The 25,835-nt window shown below is 40.1% G+C and overlaps 3 protein-coding genes across 5 annotated transcripts in view; 1 reads left to right on the forward strand and 2 right to left on the reverse strand.

The window, feature by feature from the left end:
* The first annotated feature begins 4,340 nt into the window (after positions 1-4,340).
* The window catches only part of Rgk3 (Rad, Gem/Kir family member 3), a 30,795-nt gene continuing 9,300 nt past the window's right edge, over positions 4,341-25,835 (forward strand). For 2 of the 3 annotated variants that reach the window (XM_017073402.4, XM_017073403.4), the window contains exons 1-4: positions 4,341-4,855; positions 14,050-14,555; positions 22,591-22,744; positions 25,087-25,203. In XM_017073402.4, the coding sequence (XP_016928891.3) occupies positions 14,343-14,555; positions 22,591-22,744; positions 25,087-25,203 (484 nt within the window). In that variant the 5' untranslated portion in view covers positions 4,341-4,855; positions 14,050-14,342. The remainder of the gene's footprint in view (positions 4,856-14,049; positions 14,556-22,590; positions 22,745-25,086; positions 25,204-25,835) is intronic. The other variant, XM_065863676.2, reaches the window with a different exon arrangement.
* On the reverse strand, positions 15,443-16,965 carry LOC108009238 (uncharacterized). The gene has a single exon (XM_017073406.4). The coding sequence runs from the start codon at positions 16,822-16,824 to the stop codon at positions 15,805-15,807; it is 1,020 nt and encodes a 339-aa protein (XP_016928895.3). The 5' UTR covers positions 16,825-16,965; the 3' UTR covers positions 15,443-15,804.
* On the reverse strand, positions 17,118-18,674 carry LOC108009236 (uncharacterized). The gene has a single exon (XM_017073405.4). The coding sequence runs from the start codon at positions 18,596-18,598 to the stop codon at positions 17,549-17,551; it is 1,050 nt and encodes a 349-aa protein (XP_016928894.3). The 5' UTR covers positions 18,599-18,674; the 3' UTR covers positions 17,118-17,548.

The following is a 25,835-nucleotide window of genomic DNA, read 5'->3' on the forward strand; positions in this document are numbered from 1 at the left end:
GGGCTGATCAGGAATGTATAATGTTTCATGGGTTTCGGCTTCAAACCTCAAAGAGAGTATCATCTGCTCGGCAATAATTCTCTAGAGAAACATCTTCCATTTTGTCTTTGACGGCTTCCGTCGAGCCAACTGCTTTTTTATGGCCTATCAACGAACGTCTAATGCCGGCAATTAAAATAAACGACAGACGGGCCAAAGCCAAAGCCTTGGGCCTTCGCTCCCTTAACTCATCTCTAGTCCTTCCAAAGGATTTTCAGATGGATCGGAGGAAAAACGCCTTCAAGCTGCTAGAAAATGTGCGTTTAATGAAATTTTTATTCAATCAGCGCATCAACTTTTATGACACATACACAGGGAAGTGGGAGGTGGATTCGAACCTGTTGAGTTTATGATAAAGTGGCTTCCCTTCTTTTAACCCCGATCCCCGAGAGCTCCGTGCGAAGTGCCCTGCTTTTACAGCCTCCATTTATCTTTCACTTTGGCCACGCAACGCGTCGAGTGGAAGATGGAAGGGATTCCCCCGACCGCGATGATGTTTGCTTAGTGCGGATATGGAAATGGGTACAGTTATGGGGTATGGATAGATGGGAGCGGTAGAAAAATATAGCCCAGTCTGAGAGCTATTAGCTTGGCTCTGCTTAGCACATATCAAGCTGGGAAATATTCACATAGAACTGTTTAGAAATACATAAACATTAAAGGGTCACGCCTTAAAGCAATAGGAAATTCATGCAACATGTCATATATGACATAACATATGGTATGTGATAATATGACATATGTCATATATGACATAACATATGGTATGATAATATGACTTTTTTAGAATATTTTATTTCAGCTGAAGTTTTTTGACATTTTCATTTAGTCAGTTTTATATTTTATTAATATTTGTATAGCTTCATGATCTACAAGAAAAAACCAATGGCAAAGGACAAAGGTAAATTTTTTTGGAATCACTTTTTGAAAATATTTTAACATTTTTTCAAATTATGCTTTATATATATGAGGTATTCTTTGTGAAACGTATCGAGATTTTCTTTATGGTCTCATATTTTTATCACGATATTATAACATTTATATAAGATTTAAAAAAAAAAGAAAAATATTATTCATTTAACAGAAGCAAAGATATGGCGATGCCTTTTTTTTGTTAAGATTATGTATAACTTTAAATTACATGGTGAAAAAAAAAAAACTATATATATACAATAATATGTAAAAATATATATCTATAGGAGGGTATACGTTTTTTGTTCCAGCTAAAAAAACTATGATGGTAATCTAAACAGATGTGTCGTAGGATCTCGTCTTAAAGTTTAATTTCCTACTTCCATAATGAAAGCAAACTCGATTCCGCCCTGATTTCGAATGGTAATGACCAGACCAAAGACAAACTCATGAATATCATTAGCAACAGCTTCATTCGGTGACACCAGCCCACATGATTTTTTCTACTCCCCCCGAAGCTCCTTATTATACACTTACCCACAGCCCTTGGGCTGCAATTAAGCGTTTGCGGTGCGGGGCAAATTGTAGCCGAAAAACAAGCTCAAAGCGACCAACAAAGCCACAGCAGACAGCTGGGGAAAGTTCCCTTCCGTTTCGCCCACCTTCCTGGCCGACAGGTGCGCGCATTTCATTTGCATAGATTAGCTAGATTAAAGCGGAAGGCGAAAGATACAGATACGGAGTACGATATTCAGTGGCAAGTCGCCACTTGGCAGCAACACCAAAAGTTCGGATGCGCGGTCTCAATCCAACGTTTTGTGGGTTAATTAAAAAGTTTTTCGAAATAAATTAACATAAATTTTCGTTTGCCCGGAAAATCCGCGAAAATGAATTTTCTTCTAATTGACCAACACCTGAGGGCTTGCCGGCTTTTTACCCTCCGTCAAGAGCAACAATTGGCCTGTAAGCGAGCTTTAAACCCTTTTTGTGGGTCACCACCAAGTTTGCGTTGCCCGCTTTTTATCTGCCAAATATTGATCGCATTAGTGAAAAGGCGGGAAACCGCAAGGCATTCCTTTGGGGGCGGTGGGTTCGGTGAGTTCGGTGGGTGTGGCCCGTCTGTTCGAGTTCAGTTTTTGCCCATGTGGGTCAAGTAAATCAATTGACAGCTCTCCGAACTTGAGCGAGGACAAAAGGCAATCCGTACGTATTCGTGAGCGTTTCGCTGTATGGGAGTGCCACCTGGTTGCCTCTATAAATAAATCATGGCTTATGATAATGTGCCACACAAGCACACCCAATGTTGATAAGATATAGGCCAACGTATTCAACCACGTGGCAGGAGACACGAACCAGACCAGAAACAAACAGTCATTACGCTATAACTCGATATTTCGGAGATAATTAGGAAAATAATAAAAACAATACAAGTAATTTGTAAAATATTACCAAAATTAAGGTCTAAAAAACACTTAGGGTTTGCAATTACTTTAAAAAGTGGCTAAAAGTATGCAACAAAAACTTTTGAATCCGTATGTCCCATGGAATCAAAATTTTATTACTGCATACTTTTATACACATTTATAAATATTTTTAAAAACATTGGTCTAAAAGTTCATTGGCATCTTAAAGTTCAATCCCTAAACTAGAATATAAAAATCATAATGATTTTATCCAACAAAATTCATTATAGTATAATTTTTTGTGATAAAAATATATAATTATGATGGAAATATATATTATTATATTTCAATGTATATTGTTATTTTTATTTTATTTATTTATTTTTTAAGGGATTATTAGTACTTTAAGTAATAAACCACCAGACCTTTACTACTCTTTAAGATAATCTGTACGTAGTTAAAAGCCAATTTCCAATAATGGTTACCAATTTGTCTGACCAATTATCTGACGAAATTTGGGTTGAGTTATGAAAGTGTCTACTGTTTTCCCAACATAAACTCACCCCACGAGAACAATAACAAACTGTTCAAAGGCCGGCACCATTTGGCTTTAGTCAAGGACTTTGAGTGAATTTCCCTCAAGCCTTAACCTTTTCCCACTCATTCTTCTCACTCCGTTGTACGACTTCTCCGTTCGCTCAATCATCATAAAACTTGACATATTGTAGCGATACAAAAAGTATAACGAACCCTTACCTTCACCCATATGCGACCTCGATGGGATTTGTTTGCGTTGGGCGAGATTGTTTGCGGTCTGTCCGACGGGTTTCGCTGAAGATTAATTGCATTTCGCAGTTGCAGCAGGTGCCTTTATTGTTGCTATTTTTGGCAATTGCATTTCCTGCATTTGGCAAATGTGTTTGGTCATTTAGCTAATGGCAAATCGAGTCGAGGTGAACAGCACTAAAGTGTGTCGGGTCACATTTATCCACTTTGGAACTATTCAAATGAGAAATGAGAGCACTTTATCAGTTGAAGTATGGGCTACACAAAAAAGAAAAATGATAGAAGATTTATTGGATCGCTGAATATTGGAAAAAAATGTTCTTTCCATAAGGCATCACAATGGATTGCTAGTATATGATTCTGAAAATGAAAGAATTCTAGAACCTTCGGCATTTAATATTTAAATTTATTAAAGACAAAAAAGTTTACATTTTTTGTTTTTATTAGGTTGGTAAATGTAATTAGAACTGGCAAGGTAATAAATAATTCTTTAAAAAATATGCGTTTTCCAATTAATTCCCTGGTTTATACATTTATACGTTCCGTTTTATAGCACCATTTCAATTTCTTTTTTAATTTTTCCTGTGCAAACATGTAAATACATTGGGAAATAAAGCAGGAGCATGAGCAATGGGTAAAACCCAAACCCCACGTCCTCTACCGAAATCGAAACATTAATAAAATGCCGAATAATGCTCGTCACAAATTCTAAATATTGCCTGGCTGTCAGCGCTTCTGATCATAAAAGAACCATCGGAAAACACGAGCTATAAACAACGTCGACGAAACCGCAACAGAATCAGAACCAAAACAAAGGAAACGCCAGAGAAAGGGTCGAAAAAATAGATGTAAACGTTGCAATCCTTAAAGCGTCTTTGCCACCCACTTTTCACCCACTTTCCACCCGACTTTCACCCACCTTTCCACTCCCTTTTCGCCACCATCCTTATGCTCCATTGATGGAACATACAAAACAAAGTCAGCAGAGACAGCAAAAAGATAAACAAAGCAAAGTCGTAAAGGAAAAATACAAACAGTACAAATGGTGGGGAATCCAAGTACCCAGAGACGGGGTGGGGGGGCAGAGGGCAAAGTGCACGGAAAAGCTAACGGTGACGTAGCAGAGCTTTTCTGTGACGTCACAGTTGAAAGCGCCGACACCAAGTGCCAAACCGAACCGAGGCGAACCGAACCCAAATCGCTTCAAACACTCGTCGGCGCTCGCACGGATCGGATGTGAAAAGCGGTTGGAAAATCGCCAGACGCTCAACGTATCGTTTCGTTTTGAATTCAGAAAACCCGCGTTTGGAAAACCCCAGAGCACGAAAATATTTCAAATAATATTATACACTGACCATAGCCAGAAAATGTGTATCTGCGGTTGAAATACACAAGTTTTACGACGGAAAATATCTAACAAAACCAAATAATTTTGTGCGTTTCGGTTTCGGCTTCACTTCACATTATCTAAAAATAACGGAAAACAAGGAAAAAGAAAGTGAACAAGTGCAAAAAATTATCTCGCTGTATATAGAAAGTGGGCCGCCGGCGCTGTTTTTTATTTTTGTAATACAAATTATCGATCAAATACATAAGTAGTGTCCCCCCAGCCCAGGGAGCATAAACTTCCTGGATGGTTGTTCGAGTTCGGTGACCAGGCAAAAAACGAGGACACCTGAGGGGATAGTTAAAGGTGCCAACAGGCCAAGAGAAAGGTTTGTTTTGATTAATTAAATTGCCTAATTGCAATGTCGTGACCCAAATAGATATGTAACCACAAAAAAATGGGAAACCCTCTGCCTCCAGCGAAGGTGTCGTGTGCCCAGGCATTTTTCGCGTTTCCGGCAGCGGTTCGATTTGTTTACTTAAGTCCCAAAAATTCCCAGTGCCATTTTCTTGCCCCCTTTTTCATTTTTGCCACAGGATAAACGAGCTTCCTGAAAAGGAAAAAAGTCGAAATCACTCATACGCCACGTTGCCCCCTGCATTAAACATTTAACATTCAACGCCAAGAAGTCAGCAGCCTCCATCTCAGTTTATGGTCTGCCTTTTCGAAATGGTTTACTTGAGAGCGAATTCTTTGGGGTGCCATAAAGTATTTGTTCGGCGGCAGGGAGAGCCTGCGGGAAATTGCTAAATAACAATCAATTCGGGCAGTGTAGCAAAAGACAAATGGATTTCCAACTGCAGGCGGCAATGCAAGAACATATAAAAATAAAATAAAATAAAATTTAATCAGAAGTCATAGAGTGGGATCTGCAAATGCTGGGGGAAATGTTTGCGATAATCGAGCAGTAAAAACTCCGTTGGGATAAGCGAAGCCTTTAAATGGGGGAATAAATTTAAAGAAAAGCCCTGGGGAAAATGCTGAGAAAAAGAGAGAAACTCATGGGACAAATGTAGATGGAAAGTGTGTATCTTAAGGGGCAAACTAAACCACATTGTCTGTGAATATAATTGAAAAACCTAAAATAAATACTGGCCAACCAATGTCATAATAATTAAAGTGGTTTATATTGTTTTTGTCCTTTTAAACCTGCAGTTCCGGCCATGGTAATGCAATTTCCTAGAAATTAAATTTCATATTAATTTTTCATATTTGCTTTTTTCAACCTCTATACTTTTATGTTTGTGCAACCCATCATTCCTTTTTTTCCCTTAAGCGAAATGCCAATGGCACCATATCTAAGCATTTGTCTTTATAGACAAAAAAACAGATTGCATTTGGGTTATAACCATATTAGGCGACTGAATCAGATAGCATTAAATTGCTGGTCACTTGCAATCAGCGAAAACAGGCGAAACTGGACAGGGCAAACAAAGGGCACTCATTGCGGGCAATCATTAGCGATACAAATCGCCACGGCAATTCCCCAGAGATCTGGGTTCTAATCGGCATAGTCCACAAGAGCAGGCAGTCCATGACCACAATCCCCAATCGAAGGGCCCAGCACGCAGTAGTGTAAAAACAAATGTAGCTGCAGTGCGGCATTCTGATTTCAATTCACTGATTTTCCAATGTGTGTGGGTCGATGCTCCTGCACTCTTGCCCCGGGGCCAATTAAACTAAAGTGTCTGGCTCCGCTGGCACGCGACTTTCTGGCCACGCCTCCCTCCTCCCAATGGGATCCATATAGAATGGAATAATATAGAATCGAATGGAGCCACAAACACACAAACGCATAAGGATGAAAATAGAGACGAGGACTGCTTTTATGGCAAATCAAATTAACAACTAATTCCATTAGAGTTTGAGCAAGAGAACAGCCACCACTAATTGGCTGTGGAGGCGGTTCGGAGGAGTAGTATCTGGCCATAGCCGAAATGGATTGGCCAGATTGCTCTGGTCCCTGGGTCCAAAAATATATTCCAAATTCAATTAAAACCTGCACTGACTACATCATCGAGGGGAACATAAAGTGCGGAACAAAGCTGAGATCCTAAAAGCGTTTCGGCCTGCACTTGGCAGCAGGAACATCAGAGGGCCATACCCGTGACCAAGGTTGAGCCCGGTTTTCGACCAGGTCGCGGCATTGTCCAACCCCATATCCACCCCCCCACTCAGACCCCAAAAGTGTTGTCACCCCTGTCATTGCTCTTTGGACTTTTTACACACGGGAAAGCTATGAACATGACAGGCTCGTGTTCCTCTGGCTGCACTGTGAGGAGAAGGGTAGTCTTGAATGGGAAATACAATCATTATTTGCCTACAGGGAACCAAAATTCTTTAAATTATGAATAAATAAATGTAAAATATTCCTTCTTAAGATTATTTTAGATTATAATAGAAGAAACATTCAATTTTTGTAGGAATTTAGGCAAACGAAAAAGTATCCCATCGACTTGCTTATATATATATACTGGGAATCCAAAGAATTCGCTTAGTGCTGAATATGTGTAAAATTTACATTGATACAATTATAAACTGCGTACATTAAAACAATTATTCTTTAGATTATAATATAAAAAATATTAAATATTCCTAGGATTTAAGGTAACCAAAAAAGTAAACCCATCGATTTGCTTATATACATATACTAGGGATCCAAAGAATTCGCTTAGTGCTGAAGTCGTGTAAAATGTTCATTAATACACATTGGAAACCCTCCCCAAATCACCGCCAAGACTTTGTGTGGGATTACCCGTACCAATGTTCTCATTATTTTTTGAAACAATAAAGCATAAATAAAAAGTATTTTTAAATATAATAATTAAATTAATAATATTAGTACTACCATCTCTATAGATAATATTGATCTTAGTTGACTTCAAATATCTATCATACTATCATACTTTTGGTTATATACATGTAGTATTTTTTGTCGTTTGCAACCCTTCAAACTAAAATTAAATGTGATGCTATAAGTTTTTTTTCCTGTGCACAACTCCCATTTTACTCGAGCATAAAAACGTGACTGGGCCCCGTGCCAGTGACAATTGGGCAGCAAACTGGAGTGGAGGCCAAGTGGCCGGCGAGGCAGTGAAGTGGGTCACATTTCCGCTGCATAACTCCTTCTCAGCCAGTCACAACTAACAAAAATATTTATGCACACACTTAAAATGCTTCCAGCGACCAAAAGCTACCCAAAACTGAAACCCAAACCCAAACCCCAACCAGGCAAACAAACAAACAGCAGTTCAAATGCGAATAAATTCCTGGCTGGCTTAGCTTAACTTTTTATCCATTTTTCCGTGCCACCAGGGAAATACTGGCGGCAGCCCCTTCCCCTTCTTTCCCAGCTCACTTTGATGGACATTGGGTATTCTTCCTGCAGGATCTGCTCTATCCACATCCTCGGGGGAACATAATTGCAACTGTCTGGGTCAGCGATGTCCATGCAAATGGATTGACATGAAGAGTTTGAAAATCAGATAGATGGATAACTAAGGAGGAAGTTGCAATTGATTCCAGTCGAACAGTTTCGAGGAAATCGGTGGAGTAGAAGGGAAATGGTGTTAGTTGAAAGGTTGGTCCATTTGATTCGATCTTGATAAGGTACTTCGCAAAGAAATTAGGAGAGAAGCTCAGTGCAATTTTGTTATATAACTTATACCAATTATTATTATTTTAACACGTTGCATTAACTCTTGGACCTTTTTATTTTCATGCGTATTCTTAAATAAATTAATTTGGAAATATAAGTCCGATCCCATTTTGTTATATAACTTATAATGACCATTATAACAAAAAGTACTATACCTATTATATAAAAAATATAATAAAACGAGTTGCATTAACTTTTGTACCTTTTTATTGCCTTGCGTATCGCTAGAACATGCCATGTCCTAAGTTTTTTCGGTCTTCTCCTACTCCATTACCCACTTTCAAAATCATTTTTCAGTTCGTTTAGCAGATGTAACAAAAGCAGTGAAATTCCTTGAATGGCCAAACTGGAAAAATCCAATTCCTATAATAAAATCGAACAATGGCTGGGGACAAGAATGCGAGCATGTGAAATCAAATGCAAACCAATTAGGGCCTTGGGTTAGGGGACAACAAAAAACTGGAAAGAAAGAAAGGAAAATCGTAAACTTCCTCGATTTATATCCAGGCCAAATTGCCGTTCCACAGATACCTAAGGACATTCCCCGATAGTTAATTATGACGCACACATCAAAGGCGGATTGCCGAGTACCTTATTTATCCTGTCGCAAACTAAATGAAGTGAATTTTTGTGTAAACATCTGTGCCGGCGGCCCGACTCCTGTCTGGATTCGAATCTAAATTGAGAATAACAAGCTATTGCGAGACCCCCGAATGAATGCCACTTGAAGTACATAAACAGGCAGGCAGGCAGGCAGCAGCCAAAGGTGGAATAAACACACCCAGGCACACCCAAGTATTTACACACCCACCCACATGTGTCATAATCACCGTAAAAGACGTCAAGTTTAAACTAAACAGACAGGGATTTGAGGAGGCCGGGGAAAAAAGGCACAGGAGACACAACATTAAGCGGCATAATCTGCCCTTGAGCTCCGTTTTGCCCAACGATTTGGAAAATCTTTGTAGCAAAATAAATTCCCAAACAGATTTTGCTCATACCCGCCGCTTGTCTGCAATCCCTGTTTATTTTACTGGGGACCTCATCGATTTATTGAACATTAAACAAGAAATCAAAGGCAAAAGGAAAAGATTCCTGTTTGGCCACTTAAACAGAAAGAACTAAATAAATAGAAATTCTAGCCATAAATTAATGTCAAATAGTTCGAAAGTCTGTGGCCAGTATCAAAAGATTTCCTCAGTGGTCAACTGAAAACAAATAAAATTGGCTGTTGATCCTCACGATTTTTAAATATTTTTCTTGTGCTCTTTTTGCTTTTTTTTTTTTAATCATAAAAATTCTTCGCACGCTTAGTCTGCAAATGCCAGAACCGAATGCTGTATAATTTATTCAATCATTCAAATTTGTTTTCATCTGAGCAGAGGGAAAATAACACAGCTCGGGGCTAATAACATGCTGTCCCATTAGAGCAAAAAACCAACGCCAACGTGGCGTATGCGCAATAAAAACTTTTTGTTTTTATATAGCTCATCTGCGTTGACAAGCTGCTGGCTGAATGAAATGATAATAATGAAGCTCTATGCTAAGGCTTGTCTAAGATATGAATCTCAGCCGAATAGCTCAGGATTAATGTCACCAATCAGAAATAATAAGGCTGGCTTTACGTAAAAGTCAACTTCGAATGAACCCGACCCTTGGGACAACCCGGCAACCTGTGACCCATTGGAATTAATTTTGCAGCAACAGGTGCTGGCCATGAAAATAAACAAATGCCTCTGCTGTGAGATGAGGCTCAAAGGGAAACATTAAACAAACGCTGCGAACATCCACTGACAACGACACGAGCTGCCACACGGATAACAACATGGACACTGACTCGGACAAGGACGTGGACATGTTGAAGGAAGCCGCTGGCAGGCCAAACAAACTCCCACACAAAGGGGCGTGGCCCAGGGTCATCGCTGGACCAGATGAAAGCCAACGTTTCCTGGAACAAAATGTCACATTAACCAGCCAGACACATACATATTTCATTGGATCTTTAATACGCTTTAATGTAGCAGTTTCCAAGTTTATTATACACAAATCGATGTTTAAAAGTGTTTACAAAAAAAGGACTAGCAAAAAATACCATTAAAAAATCGCAGAAAAACATGGCAGTGCAAAATTATTTGCTTATCCGAGACAAGCTGATTATTAATAATTAAATAAAAATTTTAAGCTACATGCATAATTATAGGTCATAATTTATGTTATCTTTTTATTAAGCCTTAATAATATAATTAGATTTTTTCAGTAGACCTAAATGAGTTATAGCTAAAAATAAAAAATACGTTTTTAATTATTTTGCAGCTGCTAGTTTTTTATTTTTAAAATTAAACTTCGACTTAATGATGCAATACAAAAATTAAATTGATTAATTTTTTCGATTTTTCATTAATTTAACAGTATTTATTTAACATTTAATAAATTTAAAAACAATTCACACTCGACCGCAATCAGCTTCCATTTAAATCAATTTTGTTTGCAGTTCCGCTCAACTGCTCTTGATTGTTTCACCTTTTTTCATATTCAGGTGGCATACCAACCTTGAGCCGCCCACACTCCACCCGAAAACCCCCCAGATAGTCAAGTTCCATTCAGGACCCATCGGGCCATACACGCGGTATCTGTTGACACTTTATCGGGGTTTTTTATTTCGGCCTGCCGGGAGATATACTATATGTTTAAGGGTGGGCCAACGCAACGCACTTTTTGGCCCTGTTCCTGTGATAGCTTAAGTTGCCTGGAACCGAGCCCAGCTGTCATCATCTGTCCATATCCACAGCCACATAGATTGGTGGCCTGATTAGCCGGGGCAGACAAAAAACTGAAGCGAAAATATTTATGTTAATAACTAGCAACAGGCCATCCGATAAGGGTAAGAGCGAAAATGTTGGCCGCCTCATATCAGGCCATAAAGCGGAATGACCACCAATATGGCCCAGAATTCCGGGCCAAGTCTATAAGCATAAATGTGAAAATTAACAGCAACGAGCAGGGCAAAAGCGAAGGCTTTAAAGGAGAGTCTACGAGTATATGTGGCTGCTCCTCCTTTTTCCTGCGGCCAATTAGGAGGACACACACACGCACCGCACACGCTCTTACCAATGTTGTTGTTAGCCAGAAAAGCCTGCGGCATCAATTCAATGCAAACAAGGAGCCAGCAGGCAGATCCTTTTGCTGACAAAGGAGCCTTCAACGACGATGACGATGACGACGACGACGACTTCATTGCCATGTGGCCTGGAGTTTCATGCACGACTGAATGGGTCAGCAGCTGAAATCATCTCGGGGTTCCCATTCAGCTTCTCCCTTTTTCGGGCGTCCCGTAATGCATCGCTGGATTCTCGATTTAGGTTTAGATGGCAAATCAAGCGTAAAGTCGCACAGAAAGTTTTCTCAACCCTTTAAACATGTTTAAGTCACATGCTTTCACCCTTTCTTCCAGTTGGATTTTATGTCAAGGTATACATAGAAATGCACTTTGATATATAATCTAAAGAGTTGGATGATTTAATATTTAAAGTTGGTAATGATGCGTGCCTTTATAAGAATAGGAAAATATCATAAAGGGTTTGTGGTATTCATCGGAAAATTTTTATAAAAGTAAAACAGGTAAAAGAAGGCGTTTCCTACCTTATAAAGAATATAAATTCTTGATCAGGAGCACTAGCCGAGTCGATCTACCCATGTTGTCTGCTTGTCCGTCCGTTTGAACGCTATAAAATCAAGAATGTTGGGATTAAGCATGCAAATTCTAGAGATTCTTGCGCAGCTCAAGTTTTTTCAGCATTTCAGCATTTTTTCTTTTTTTTTTTTTATACTTTAAAATTCTTAAAATTCATGTCTATCCAGGCTTTTCTCTCACTGCCGTGCCCTGTTTATGTCAAGCGTTTGTCGCATATGCTGCCGCGTTAAAAACATTTCCAAGTTTATGTATTTATTCCTCTTCCTTTTTCCCTCGAGTCCTTTGCATTATTTACTTGCGAGGGACTTGGCCCGAATCTTTTGTTCTGCTAAGCACAAAAAAAGGGTGGCTCGTTTTTAATTATTCATATTTTAATCGCTCGCCCAAGTTAATTACGCAGCAGAGAGACGTTAAAGTACTCGGATGAACGCGGCTAAAACTGCAAGTTCATCAAGTTTGCTTCTCAGTGAGAGAAAGTGGAAAGTGCAGGGACTGCACTTAAGTGCAAGTGCGGATGAAACTGTAGCAAAAGCGTAATTCGATTATAATACCGTAGAGCGATGGTATAGCATGCCCCAGGTCTAATGATGCACGTCTAGGGAGCAAACAGGATGCCTAACCAGATTACCAATATGTTTTGACTGGCCTCCCGGCAGCCTCCTTATCCTACACTCTAAACCCCTCTAGACAATCAGTCGGGCAAATTCAATTGCAGTTGCTCTGGCTTAAGGCCAGCTGAGAAATGGATTTCATTTCGACATCGCGAAAAGCCCCGGGAACTCTTCCGCTGGCAAATGGCAATTAGTGTCCATTAGAAACGCTGTTTGCAGGTTAAAGCTGCCATTTAACTTTCACGAGCTCTTTAAACAGCATTTTCCGCGCAACGCTAAGCAAAAGTTTCCTCATTTTCCAGATTTTCTATACATCTCAATTGTGAAATGTGTTTTTTCCATAGGAAACCATACGAAAGAGTTCAACATGCGGATGATGCAAGGGTTAGCAACTGAAGCCATTAAAAAGAAATGTATTTTTAGACTATGAGAATTACGTGATTAACGAACTCTTCAGACTCACAAGATCAGGCGAATCCAAACAAAGATTTGTTATGAAATGGAATTGTTTAAAATAAGGGGAATATGTTCAGAATCTTTTATTAAGAACTCTAAATGAAACTGTTTCTTACCTTAAAAAGGTAGAATTGCAATAATATTAATGTTTTTTAAATATTTAAGCAAACCAAAGCATATCATTTTAGGTGAGTAATGACGAAATATATAGTATAGATTTTATAAGTAATGGATGAAGGATAGAATGGGTTTAAACAATACTTTAATTTTTTTATAATAAAGAAGGCCTTATAACAAATGTAACCGATGCTTTAGGGGTCCCTAAATTCAGAAGATAATTTGTAAGGAAACCCAAAAGAGATAAACAAATAGATCACAAATAAAACATTTCGAAAGGCATGGAGACTGTCAGTTGATTATAATATTGAATTGTTTCTGATTCCGAGACAAAAAGTTAAATAAATGAAGCCGGAAAGTCAACTTACTAAACCAACCCAAACATAAAGATAAACGCATATACCAAACAGTATTAATTAAACAGCAATACCCAAACTCCTGCATAAGCGAAACACATAACAGTTCCCTAAGCCCTTACATAACCCCTATAGAAACCACAATTCCCAAGGGCCCTGCCCCTTTCGAATAGATTTTGAATTTGTTTGTTGCAATTTGTCGTTTTCGGGTTGTCCACCGAAAATGCGAATGGGCTTTGGCCAACTACCGAAGCTGACCCAGTTTGTCTGAGAGACGCGTGAGGCAGTTTTAAAAATAAATCGAAATTGGATGGGTGGGGGCCTTTGCGAGGGGTTGGAAAAACAAACAGAGGAATTTTATGTTTAATGGCTGCTGGCGAAATGAAAAATCACACAGCAAATTATGTTGCATGTTGTTACAAATACAATCTCGTAGAACGCAGATGAAATTCGCTTTACGTTGCTCACTTTTGCTTTTCAACAAATATTTCTTTGGGTTATTTCTGTAGAACTTGGTCACGTCACGACCGACAGTAAAAACAATTCGAGAAAAAATGTAATTTTAATTTGAAACAAATTCGTTAAAATGTTTTCTGCATTCGTTTCTTTTGCTTTTTCATGGTTTATTTGCAGAGTGCACAAGTAACAAGAAACAAACAAAAAAACGTCACACACCATCATCCAAAAATCAGATTATGAATTATGCAACCAAGCATCCACAGCAGCAAAATAGAGCAACTAGAACCACAGCACGAACTGCTTAATGCACAAAAGTAGAGACCCCTAGACTTGGCCAAACTCGTTTGCGGAGAAGTGCCGAAACAGACCCAAAAAGAGCCGCAGACCAGAAGTCAACCGAAATTTCCCAGGAGGAATTCTCCGGCAAACAAAGGAGACCAGAAACCGGAGACCCCTGACCATTCGCCATGGTGGACGACATCTCCCCGATGCACCATCGGATGCAGAAGAAGACCAGGAGCGCCTCCATTTGTGCCACGGGGGCCAGCATCGAGACGGTCATCCATGGACTGCCCGGCGCCTCCGGAAGTGCCACGCCCGAGGGCGGTACACCGGGATACCGCCGAAGACGACCGGCCACGCGCTCCCAGAGCGCCCGCATCACCTCGGGCGCCAGATCGGTGAGTACGCGGCGTATACGTAATATACTCATAGATAATACACTTAGAAAGCAGCCATGCGGTACAAATTTAGCATTAGCATTTGCATCTGCCCGTCGTCACTGGCGAAATTTTGCTTATTTATTTATAGTTTCCATTAGATGCACGTTTTTTACTATAAATAAACAGCGAACGTCGACATTTGGAGCATTTTCTAGACACGCACATGCAGATTGCCTGCTCAACAATATTATAATGTCATCTTTAATTTGCTAAAGCACTTTGGCATATCCAAATATTATATATTTGATGGGAAAGTGAAATTGTGTTTGGAGCAAATGGATTCCAATACATAATTTTAGCCCAAAACAAATATGTTTTAATATTATATTTTCCATTTCAGCTGAATCTTAAAAAATATTTAAGACGCAAAAGAATTATGTTCTTGAATTTAAATAATTGGATTTATCGATTTTATAATAGTAATTTAATCTTAAATTTGTAAATCATTTTAAAAAACATAAATAATTAAAAGAAAAAGTTTGATATACAAAGTGTAATTATATTTAAAAAGACCAGCACTCCACATTCTCAAAAGCAAAGTTTCCAATTTTTGTAAAACCAATTTTCATTAGATGCGTTAATCTTCAAAAAGAGTCTTAGGGTTAGCTCAATTCACTGCATTTAATTCAACTGATACTACAATTTTGAAATCCATAAATCAACATCATTGATTTGATCTTTGATTATAAATTTTGAAGTGATCCATTAAATTCATGTGCAACAATTTCTTGCTTGCAAGATTGTTATATTTTAGAGTTCAAAAATGTACTGCCTTTAATTATCAATAAATGAAAACAAAATTAGGAAGTCCTGAAATCAACTTAGACGATTCTTTCCAATCCATCAGAGTTGACTTGACTTACTTGGCAACAAATTTTGAACTGTTCCGCTTAATTGAAGTGAAAACTTTAGTTTGCGTTTAATTAAGGCTCTTTGAGTACCGAGTGTGCTCAGCGGAAGTACCTCCGAATCGAGTTTGGTTGCCATACCAGCTGCACAGCCATGACCAAAATCTCTTTGAAGTAGGTGTATGTGTACATAGTAAGCAACTCTAACTTGCGTGCAGCAAATATCCGAGGGGCAACGGGGATAACTACATTTCCGCAGACATTTCCGAGAAACTGAGAACGCAATCACGTGCACTTCGCTCGTTTAATTGACTGATTACAGATTAAGTTGGCCTAAATCAGATTCATGGATTAGCTCTCTATTCTCTGGTCAGCAGGCTGTTGTTGCCCACACTGAAGGCCGTCCTCAGATGATCCGTCAGGTCCATTTCATGCCTCACGGAGCCCTCTTGTGTCCCAGCGGCTTCCTGATTCGACTCCTGGCTAATACTCCTGGCTGACTTTCCACTTTGATTGCTCAAGATGGAGGCCTTCCGCTGGGTTCCAGTGCATTCCCGCTTCGAGCCCGGCCGCTCGTTTCCGGCCATCTTGTCGAATCGTCTGGCACACCGCTTCTTCTTGGCCTGGTTAATATAGTGCTCGGCCTGGTCCTTGATCAGCTTGTGGCTCTCATACGGCGGACACTTGGGCGGCATACGCAGGCACTTGCAGAAGCTGATGTTGTGCATGAAGTACTCATCGAAGTCCTCATTGGGGGCCAATAGCTTCTGGTAGTACTCCACGCTGTTCAGGTCCAGGGGATCCAGCAGACGGGCAGCGCAGTCCAGCTGGAGGTGACCACTGTAGAAGTAGGCGAACAGTTCCTCCACCAGGTCTATGAAGAACTTGATTGGCTTGTGGGAGGCGTCGCCCAGGATAAAGGGACTCTCCTCGTTTAGATCCAGCTTGGCGCACTCGCGCCGGAAGATCAGGACATACGGACGCAGGCTGTGGATGGCCCAGCTTTGGTTTTTGTTGGAACTGACTATCACCTGGTAGTGCAGATAGTACTTGTTGATGATCGCCTCCTCCGACTCGATCTCGTAGATGTGCGGGCACATGCAGCCCATGTCCACCTGCATGGTGATCTTGTAGCGCTGGATCAGCTGGCTGAGGGTCTGTGCCGCGATCCTCTGTAGGCCCAGCTCCTTCTGGTAGGACTCAAAGTAACTCCGAAACTTTTCCTCGATCACCAGCAGGATCTTGATCACCGTCTTGTCAACGGAATCAGAACTGTCCAGATTCAGGATCGCGAACTTGGCCATGCTCTCGGTTACCGTGGTGCGAGAAAAAATGCTCTGGCTCACCATTAAATGATACAGCCGATCACGCATTTCCATTTCCGGTTCTGTTTTTTAGTGTCTTGCCAAACTTTTGAAAACTATGTAAAGGCCACGTCGATGTTCTATACGGTGGCCACTTTGATTGTTTATTCGAAACCTATGAAGTTGTAAATGGAAACTTTTACACAGGCTTTTATTTTTATCAAAATCAAGAAAGTATAAAACGATTTCTTCAATTAGCTTAACGTTACGTCTCGTAATAAAGCTTTTCATTTCAACTTAAGAAGCATTCCAAAGAAATATTTAGATCATCTAACAAGATTTTATCGTTGTTGATTGAGAATGTTTGCGGTGACTCAAATAAAATTCCAAAATTTTACGCTAGAGATATCGAGAACTTCTCTTTTGAAGTCAGTTTTGTATTCTCTAAAAAATATCGAGTATCCCAAAAGAACCCCTTAGTAAGTATAAAAAATATATTGAAACAATTTTAAAGTGAATGCCGGGTAATATTTTTGACTGGCAGATCTACCTATTTGGAACATAATTGAGTATCTCCTGTTCCGAGGATTGTTCAATGCTATCTTTCGAATTTTTATTGCCGAATTGAAATCATTTATCAAGGCTATGCTAAGCAACAGTAGCAAATCACATTGTTTCAGATTGATTCAGTTACATTTCTGATCCCAATTTATATAATTGTAGAAATCGTTATAAAATAAACCTAATAAAAGCCTGAAAAATTAAAGTAACATGCGTTCCCCTAATGTATTCAAGATCATTAAAACCAAAGATGACTATTGGGGGGGACTATGGGGGAACCATTATTTTCCGCAGAGCAGCGCAGGAAGCTATCAATTTCCGAATTATTTTCCGCCGAGCAGCGCAGGAAGCGATCAATTTCCGAAGCGAGGAGCCGAGGGTCTCGGGTGTGGTGGCTTAGCCTGGATCTTTGTTCCATGTCCGATTCCTCAGTAAAGTTAAGTGTTAATTTCTTCTGGTCCGATTCGTTGCTGGGCCGTCTGGACTCGGCCATCTTGGCAAATCGCCTGGCACACCTCTTTTCCTTGGCCTCGTGAATAAACGGCTCCGACCGATCCTTGATCACTTGAAGTTGTGAACACTCATTTGATTGACACTTGGGCGGAACCCGCAGGCATTTGCAAAAGCTTATGTTCAGCATGAAGTATTCGTCGAAGTTCTCGTTGGGGGCCAATAGCTTCTGGTAGTACTCCACGCTGTTCAAATCCCAAGGACTCAAGAGGCGGGCAGCAGAGTCCAGCTCGAGGTGACCGCTGTAGAAGTAGGAAAAAAGTTCCTCCACCAGGTCACTGTAGAACTTGATGGGCTTGTGGAAGGCGTCGCCCTGGATAAATGGACTCTGCTCGTTTTGGTCCAACTTGGCGTACTGCCGCCGGAAGATCAGGACAAACGGACGCAGTCTATGGATGTCCCAGCACTGGCTCTTGTTGGAGCTGACGATCACCTGGTAGTCCAGGGAGTACTTGGTGACCATTGCATCCTCCGACTCGACCTCGTAGATCTGGGGGCTCATGCAGCTCGTGCCCTCCTGCGTGGTGACCCTGTAGCGGTGGATATGCTGGTTGATGCTCTGTGCCGCGATCCTCTGCAGTTCCAGCTCCTTTTGGTAGGACTGAAAGTAACTGCGAAACATTTCCTCGATCATCATTAGGGTCTTGATCACCTTGTTCTCAACGGTGTCGGAAGTGTCCACTTTCAGGATCGCCATCTTGGCCATGCTCTCGGTCACCGTGGTGCGCGACATGAAGCTCTGGCTCACCATTAGGTGAACCCTTCGGCTCCTTTCCATTTTGGGTTCTGTTGTTTTGTGTACTGCCTTGAAAATCTTGTGAAATACAAGGCGAACAAACGTTTGATTGAAGTTCTACACGGTCTAGCCTAGATGAATCAGTTTTTCAGACTACAAGATTACAAGATTAAATTATGGTTGTATCATTCAAGCGAAGGGTGAAAAGAAATATCTGCTGGTTGAATTTTTAAGCCGTATTTTATGTAGGTACATTGAATTTTATTCTCTGCCTTATTTTTATTTTCCGCCTGAAATCTCAAGTCGCCGACGTCTCCAATTCAATTGATTCGTACCCCATCCTTCTAGGAAGCTGCGGAGTTGGAAGGCTTGCAGTGCGGCGTGTGAATTGAGTTATATCGCGGCTAAATTCAATTTCTGTGGACGGGTGTTTCAGACAAAAGGCGTCCGCCACGTGGCGGCATACGTTGCGTATGAGTTCTCCAGCCAAGTGAATGCTCCCTGCTTGCAGCTTCTGCTGCTGAATATCCTCGCTGGTGAATCTCCCTCTTTTTTGCTTCTGCTGGCGACATTATTAGTAAGCAAACGAGGCAACAAAAAGCAGCCATACGCTCATGCAGCGTGCTAAAAATGTACTTCTCATCGCCTGCGATGCGCCCCGAGCTGGTAATTTATATAGGAAAAGTTTCCAAGACACACACATGTTACCCCGCCTTTTTTGGGGGCGGCAAGTTCTGTGTGGGCGTGGCCGTAATGAGTTCACAGCTAAACGAGCAAGATGACAGGGTTCCGACGTAGGAATACCTGGCCAACAGTCTTCAAAAAATCATTCTGTCGTGTAAATATGAATAACTTTTAACTTATTGATCCGATTATTATAAAATGTATGGATGTAGAAGGCAATTTGAAAGATAGACGCTATGTCCTGAGGTCCAAAAATGTATCGAGAGGATTAAGGGAGTAACTATGGTATAAAAATCGCTTTAAAAAGGGTCTAAAAGTATGCAACAAAAAATTTAATTTTGATCAGCATACTTTTAAGCACCTTTAAAAATATGTTTTTAAACTTTAGTGATTTTGGTAGTACTTCTATGTATTTTAGAGAGTTACTACTAGTTTCAGAAGCAACACAAATACAATCCCGGACTTACCCTGTAGTCGTCGAGAGTAAAGAAGTAGCGCTGAAATGACTTTTGTTTATGAACTAGAAGGGGACGGATACAATCGGCAGGAGCAGAAAAGTAAACTTTGAGTGCTCAGTGCGATGATGTCCCGATGTCCCGATGTCGATAAGTCGCAGGCACTTTTCATCTGCAGACGCAAAAGTTTAATGAGAGGATGCCACAACAACAACGAACGCAATGAAGCCGCATTGTAAAGCTATTTTCGTTTTGCACGGCATTCTATGGACCAAAGTCAGACGTATTCCATTCTATGCAAATACCAGACAGAAACCAACAAATAACTGAGGCAGACAGAAGACACCCACGAATAAGGAAAATATTTTCCGATTTTCGACACAAAAGTTTCAGCACAAGAAAGCAAATTGCAGTCAGTGTGTGCAAGCTGATAATATTGCAAAATTGGAAAAAAAAAACACCAGAATGGCTTCACTTTTCTGTCATTACCTAAAGATAGAACAAACTTTAAAGATAGATTTTATATTTATTATGTATGTATGCTTTAAAGGGAACGAAATCAATCGAATTCGCCATGTTTTTAAAAAGGGAAAAAAATCGTTTGATCACGATTGACTTTAACTGAAGGTTATTAAGTAGACTTTTCATTGCAAATTGTGTACACTTACAAGGCTTATATAAAAATTTAAAAATTAATTAATAACGAATTTAAATTCGTTATCCCGTAATACCCGTAGCCCTGATGTTGGTCATTAAGAAAATAAATTATCAGAGCTGCCCCAGAGGACTAATTGGGGATTAAGCGGGTACAAATTGAAGACTCCGCCAGAGGACATTCCACGGAACACCACATGGTCAATGAACTAACGCCAGGAAGCAATTAATTTCCGGGGCAAGAGGGCGATGAAGCGGTCCATCGGGCATCCGACCATCCCACCACTGCATCCGGACGGATCAGATGTGTGTGTCCGCACAGCCGTAATATTTGATTAAGCCAGCAAAGTAGACCATGCAAACATTTGGCCAAGAAAGAAGAGCAATTACTGGTCACGAGAGCCCATGAAATGCCAGGATAAACGCACACATGTGTATACATAGTACATATGTAGCCAGGTTCGGCCGTAAAAAGCGCAAAAGAGTGGCCACTAAATAAACAAAGAACGTTCACACTGACAGCTCGGCTAATGGCAGTCCCCACTACCCCGTCGCTCCTTTCTGCGGAATTGGCGGCTTTGCCGAGCACTCCAACTGACCAGCAACTCAACGTGGCCCAAATCCGTGGCCACTTGACAGCCGACGCCACGTAGCAAACGCTTCCGGCGTGCCGTTTTCCAGCGATGAGAAAGCCGTATGTAGACATACAGTGGCGGACTCAGTCGGTGCTTAGGGGGATTAGCAGCCTATATGTATTTCTAATCACTAAAGATTTTTTGATAATAGGCAAATCTTTAGGTGTCTAAAAGTATGCAACAATATATCTTAAACTCAGCTGTAGAGTTAATTCACTTAGAAAGTCGACAATCATTTAATCACTGCATACTTTTAGGCACTAGGATTCTGAAATTAAGTTCCAATTTAAGTTTAACAGTGATTTCAGAACCCTTTTTAACCGTTTTGTGGAAACCCCCAGAAATTGGCTTTTCTGAGCTAACTAATAGTTTTTATTTATTTTAAAAAACGATATTAGCAATCATACAAATCATAAAAATAGATCATGTATGAATATAAATATATTGTAATAAAATAAAAAAATGTATTAACTACCAAAGGTTAGAGCTAATAAACTAATGATGTTTTGACGAATTAATGAATTCCCCTTTAAAATATATCGCACATTTTTTTTGCTCTTCAAAATAAATAGGAATACTTTTACAAACTGAATTTCGCAACCTGATAAAAATATTTAACTTATAAAATCTTAAAATGTTTGGTTGAATATATTCCAAAAAAAATGTTGGAAACCTTTTTAACTCCCTAAAAATATCTCACATACATATATGATACTAAAATAGGTTGTCATGGCCAATTAAATAGATACCCTTCAGCATCTCACCAAGAAAAAGCTATTTAATACCAAGCTTACTTGGCGTAACTTAATAATTTCAAATTACCCGGTAATTGGGCCCAAACCCCAATCACCCAAATCATTTTGTACGCCCCCGCCCCTGTTTTTGGGCCAAGGAAAACGGAAGCGGCTAACAAAGTTGGACGTTTTGCATGCCCGGCTATAAATATGGTCCTCACACTGGACCAAAGAAACTGAACAAGAGGCTTACATCGCCGGGACAGGTGGTGAAATTAGTTTTCGCCCCGTCGCCAGCAGGTTTCCAATGGAACACCACAAGCTGAGGCTTCCTGACAGGCACTTGGACGTAGCTTGAAGGATGAGGGATGTGGGCCAGAAACAGAAACCGGGACAGGGACACCACCCCATCACCGCCTGCAAGCCGGAAACTTTTGCGGCGGACGAAACAAGCGGCGGTTCTGATTGCATTTGGAGTGGCCGAGGCGAGGCGTTTAACCTTGACATTTAGGGGGAAATCCCTTGAGCTGCTCTGATCACAGAGGAGGCGCAGACCGGAGGACGCAGCCCTTCCCACGAGGCCAAGTCGGGGCGATAAATTATGCCATTGGCGAGACAAGTGGGCGGTTGCCCCTTCTGTTTTTTCCAAGGGACAAACAAACAAATGCAATTTGATTTGTGTGTCGGCTTGATTGGTCTGCAACCGAGAAATGCAATTTAATTTCTCACTCAATCGTCAAGGGCAATGCCTGGCGCTAGTCCATAAATCACAGCGATTGCCTTGGGCCGAGATGGATAGATAGATAGATGGCTGGTTGACTAGTTGAGATCCCGGGCTTAAAGACACTTTTTTTCCCTATTCCCATTCCCAGGTCCGCCAGAAGACGAAGGCGCAGCAGCAGCAGCAACAACAGCAGCACACGCTCCAGGAGACCCGGAGCTACTGCACCAGCGAGCCCCGGCTGAGCGAGACGGAGACGCCTCCGCAGCGCCGTAAGCTATCGCAGCGGAGGCCACAGCCTCACGGTGAGTAAATTACGGCCGCAGATAAGCACCCACAATTGCGGGGAATAAAATAGTAGTATAGTAAAAAAAATATTCCAAAAGTCTGTATTCCTTACACAGAGAAAAAATATTTAAAGTATATATCTTGTATGATATATCATTTATGAATTTAATTGATATATCATTTGTGAATTTAATTGATATATCATTTATGAATTTAATTGATATATCATTTATGAATTTAATTGATATATCAATTATGAATTTAATTGTTTACAAATTCAGTACTAATTCTATATACAGAATGGTAGATAACGGGCGTAATAAAATAGTAGTATTGTAAAAAAAATATCCAAAAAGTATATCTGTTTCTATACACAAAGAAAAAATATTAAAGGGATGTATCTTTTATGGTATATCATTTATGAATATAATTATACAGAATTTTAGTATCAATTCTATCTATGGTATGGTAGTTAAGGGGTGTATCCATTTGATATGATCGCCATCTTGCATTTTGCTCTCTTTTTCGTAGTGGTAGTAGTAGTAGTAGTAGTAGTTTCGAATATGGCTATTTCGCTCTTGCCCAGAGTAGCTTTAGGGAATATCTTAATCTTTCGGAGAGAGGAAATCTAAGAAATACAAAAATGGTATTTCATAAATGTACCTTGTGAATATCAAATTGATACATACTTTTTTCTGTTTGTAGGTTTTTTAATTAAACAGATTTTAGTGCTAAGATGATAAAAAGGCTTAAAAACGCGAAAAGCGAGTTTTACAGTGTATGAAGTATAAACAAGGACCACTTGTCAAGATCTATTGGAGTTCTCTATATATCAATTTTAAAAGTTTGGGCCATAAATCACTTACAATCTATACAGCTTCCCAATTAGATGCGGTTTTTAGAAAAACTATAAATATATAGATATATCATTAGTAAAAGCTAAATACATTTTTTTGTATTTTCCAAGTGTTATTCGGTTTATACATTTTTCGAAAGCTTCATAGACTATTGTATGTTTCATCTTTCTTTACCATAATTTACTGGTCGGTTCTCTAGAATGCTAACCGCACTTGTACATAAGTTAGTTAAAGTTGTGTGTTTTAATGGCCGGATGGAGCCATCAAAACGGCAAAACAAGGCCAACAAATTAGCCAAGTGCTGAGCCTGATCTTTTATGCGGCATAAACTAAGCTCTCAGCCAAATTGCTCGCCGCACGAGAGCAGCGGCGATGTAAAATTGACCATAAATGACTTGGAGGCTGGAACAGCAGGGGGCGTGGCCACAGAACCGCAGGACTTTAAGGTGTTGAAGCTGAAACAGTTTGCTTTGTTCCAGTATATGGCAGATGATCCATTTTGCCCTTTGTTAAGTACTCTCCAGTAATGCTGATTCAATTAACGTTGGGCGTTCGATGAACTTAACCATTGACCCAGTTCAGCCAGCTCAGCCAGGCAGCAAGTGTGCAACGTGTGTGGCACTTCCCTCTGTCAACTCGACATGGGGAAACCATTAAAGCTGTCCAAATGTCAGCCAGCTGGAGCAGGGAATACGGACTGAATCAATAATGCAGGACTGTCGGGGGAACCGTTTAACCGAGGGGTTATTCGCATATTTATCTACGGGTTTTTTGTGTGCAAATGTTTATTCATGAGTTCCACTGTTTTCTTTGTAAACAATAGTGGAGAGAAATCATAAATACAAATAAATGGAATGAGTTTTTTTATTACACCCAAAAAACGGAAATACCAATTGTATTAAATGTATATAAAAATCAGTATTGAAATTGGAGGATAGAGCATAGGCTAAATAATATAAAGTCTATATTAACTTACATTTTATTTCCATATTATAGAGTCTAGTCTAAAATTTTTAAACCAAACGTAAAATCGATACCCAATAGTGAAGAATTATTATTATCACTATTTTCTAAGTGTATAATTTTATTGTATTTATTATGACAGTTTTACTATAGAAGAACCTTGAGTTATAGAATACATTTTAAGTGCATACATACTTTTTGCATCCACTAAAACTATTTATTCCGACCTATATAGACTTGAATATATAGTGGTTGAAATAATGGAAATTTGACTGGGTCTTATATTTACCAATGCAATAAAAGTTATTTATTTTGAAATCATAAACCAAATGAAAAACAAAGTAAACCATTTGTATTTACTACAATTTAACTACGTTTTGTGGGAGAAGTGCTTCATTTTTAATTAGTCCAGCTGTCAGTTTGAGGCCATTTTAAATTATGCTCACTTACCTAACAGCGTTTCATGTTTTCTGGTTTTGCATAATCCCTTATGCAATTTAAATTAATCTCTTTTAATTTGTCTCTTTCCCCCTTCTCAGCACACAGAAAATCGAACGCCTTCCTGGACGTGCCCACCATGAACATGCATCACCTGCGCGTCAACGACGACGACGAGGATGTGGACCGATTGCGCACTTTCAGTGCCTCCAAGGGAGGTGAGTTGCCTTGAGGATTGCACGGACTAAACGGACTAACCCCCCCCCCACAACACAAAGACCTCTGAGGAGCATTTATTAATTTCGAAATTGAAAGTCAACAAAGCCCGAGGGCCAGATGACTGGGATTACACATCCTAACAATGCTGGGATCGGGCACCAGGCATCTGGGATATGGGATATGGGATATGGGACATGGGATCTGGGATCGGGGACCTCGTCTCGGGGACACGCGATACGCCAGGCGGCATAAAATTATAGTTTCATCCCGGGACACGCAGCAATCCTTATTGAAATCTTAAAAGGCTGTTACCCGAAGATGTTAAGGAGATATCAGTGGCATTAAATGCCACTCCGCATAGAATATGAATACCCACTTATACGTATATGCAAACACACTCACAGAACCGCATAGCCCTGTGAAGTTTTCCCATTATGTGTGCGTTTTTTTCTCCTTTTATATCCCACATTTGTGTCACGTTATTGTTACACATACGCACTGTGTGTTATCCCATTCCCACTACAGTGCGAGCCAGGACTGTAAGACACTTGGCTGGAAGTTCGTCGTTGAGCAGATGATATCTTGCCGAGAAAGTTTAAAACAATTTCAAGAGTTTTTCATTCACTTAAGA

Source organism: Drosophila suzukii, chromosome 2R (genome assembly GCF_043229965.1).
Source record: "Drosophila suzukii chromosome 2R, CBGP_Dsuzu_IsoJpt1.0, whole genome shotgun sequence".
NCBI classification, from domain to species: Eukaryota; Metazoa; Arthropoda; class Insecta; order Diptera; family Drosophilidae; genus Drosophila; species Drosophila suzukii.

Coding starts and splice junctions, on each gene's coding strand:
- LOC108009236 (XM_017073405.4), bottom strand. CDS start 18,598: ATGGAAAGGAGCCGAAGGGTTCACCTAATGGTGAGCCAGAGCTTCATG.
- LOC108009238 (XM_017073406.4), bottom strand. CDS start 16,824: ATGGAAATGCGTGATCGGCTGTATCATTTAATGGTGAGCCAGAGCATT.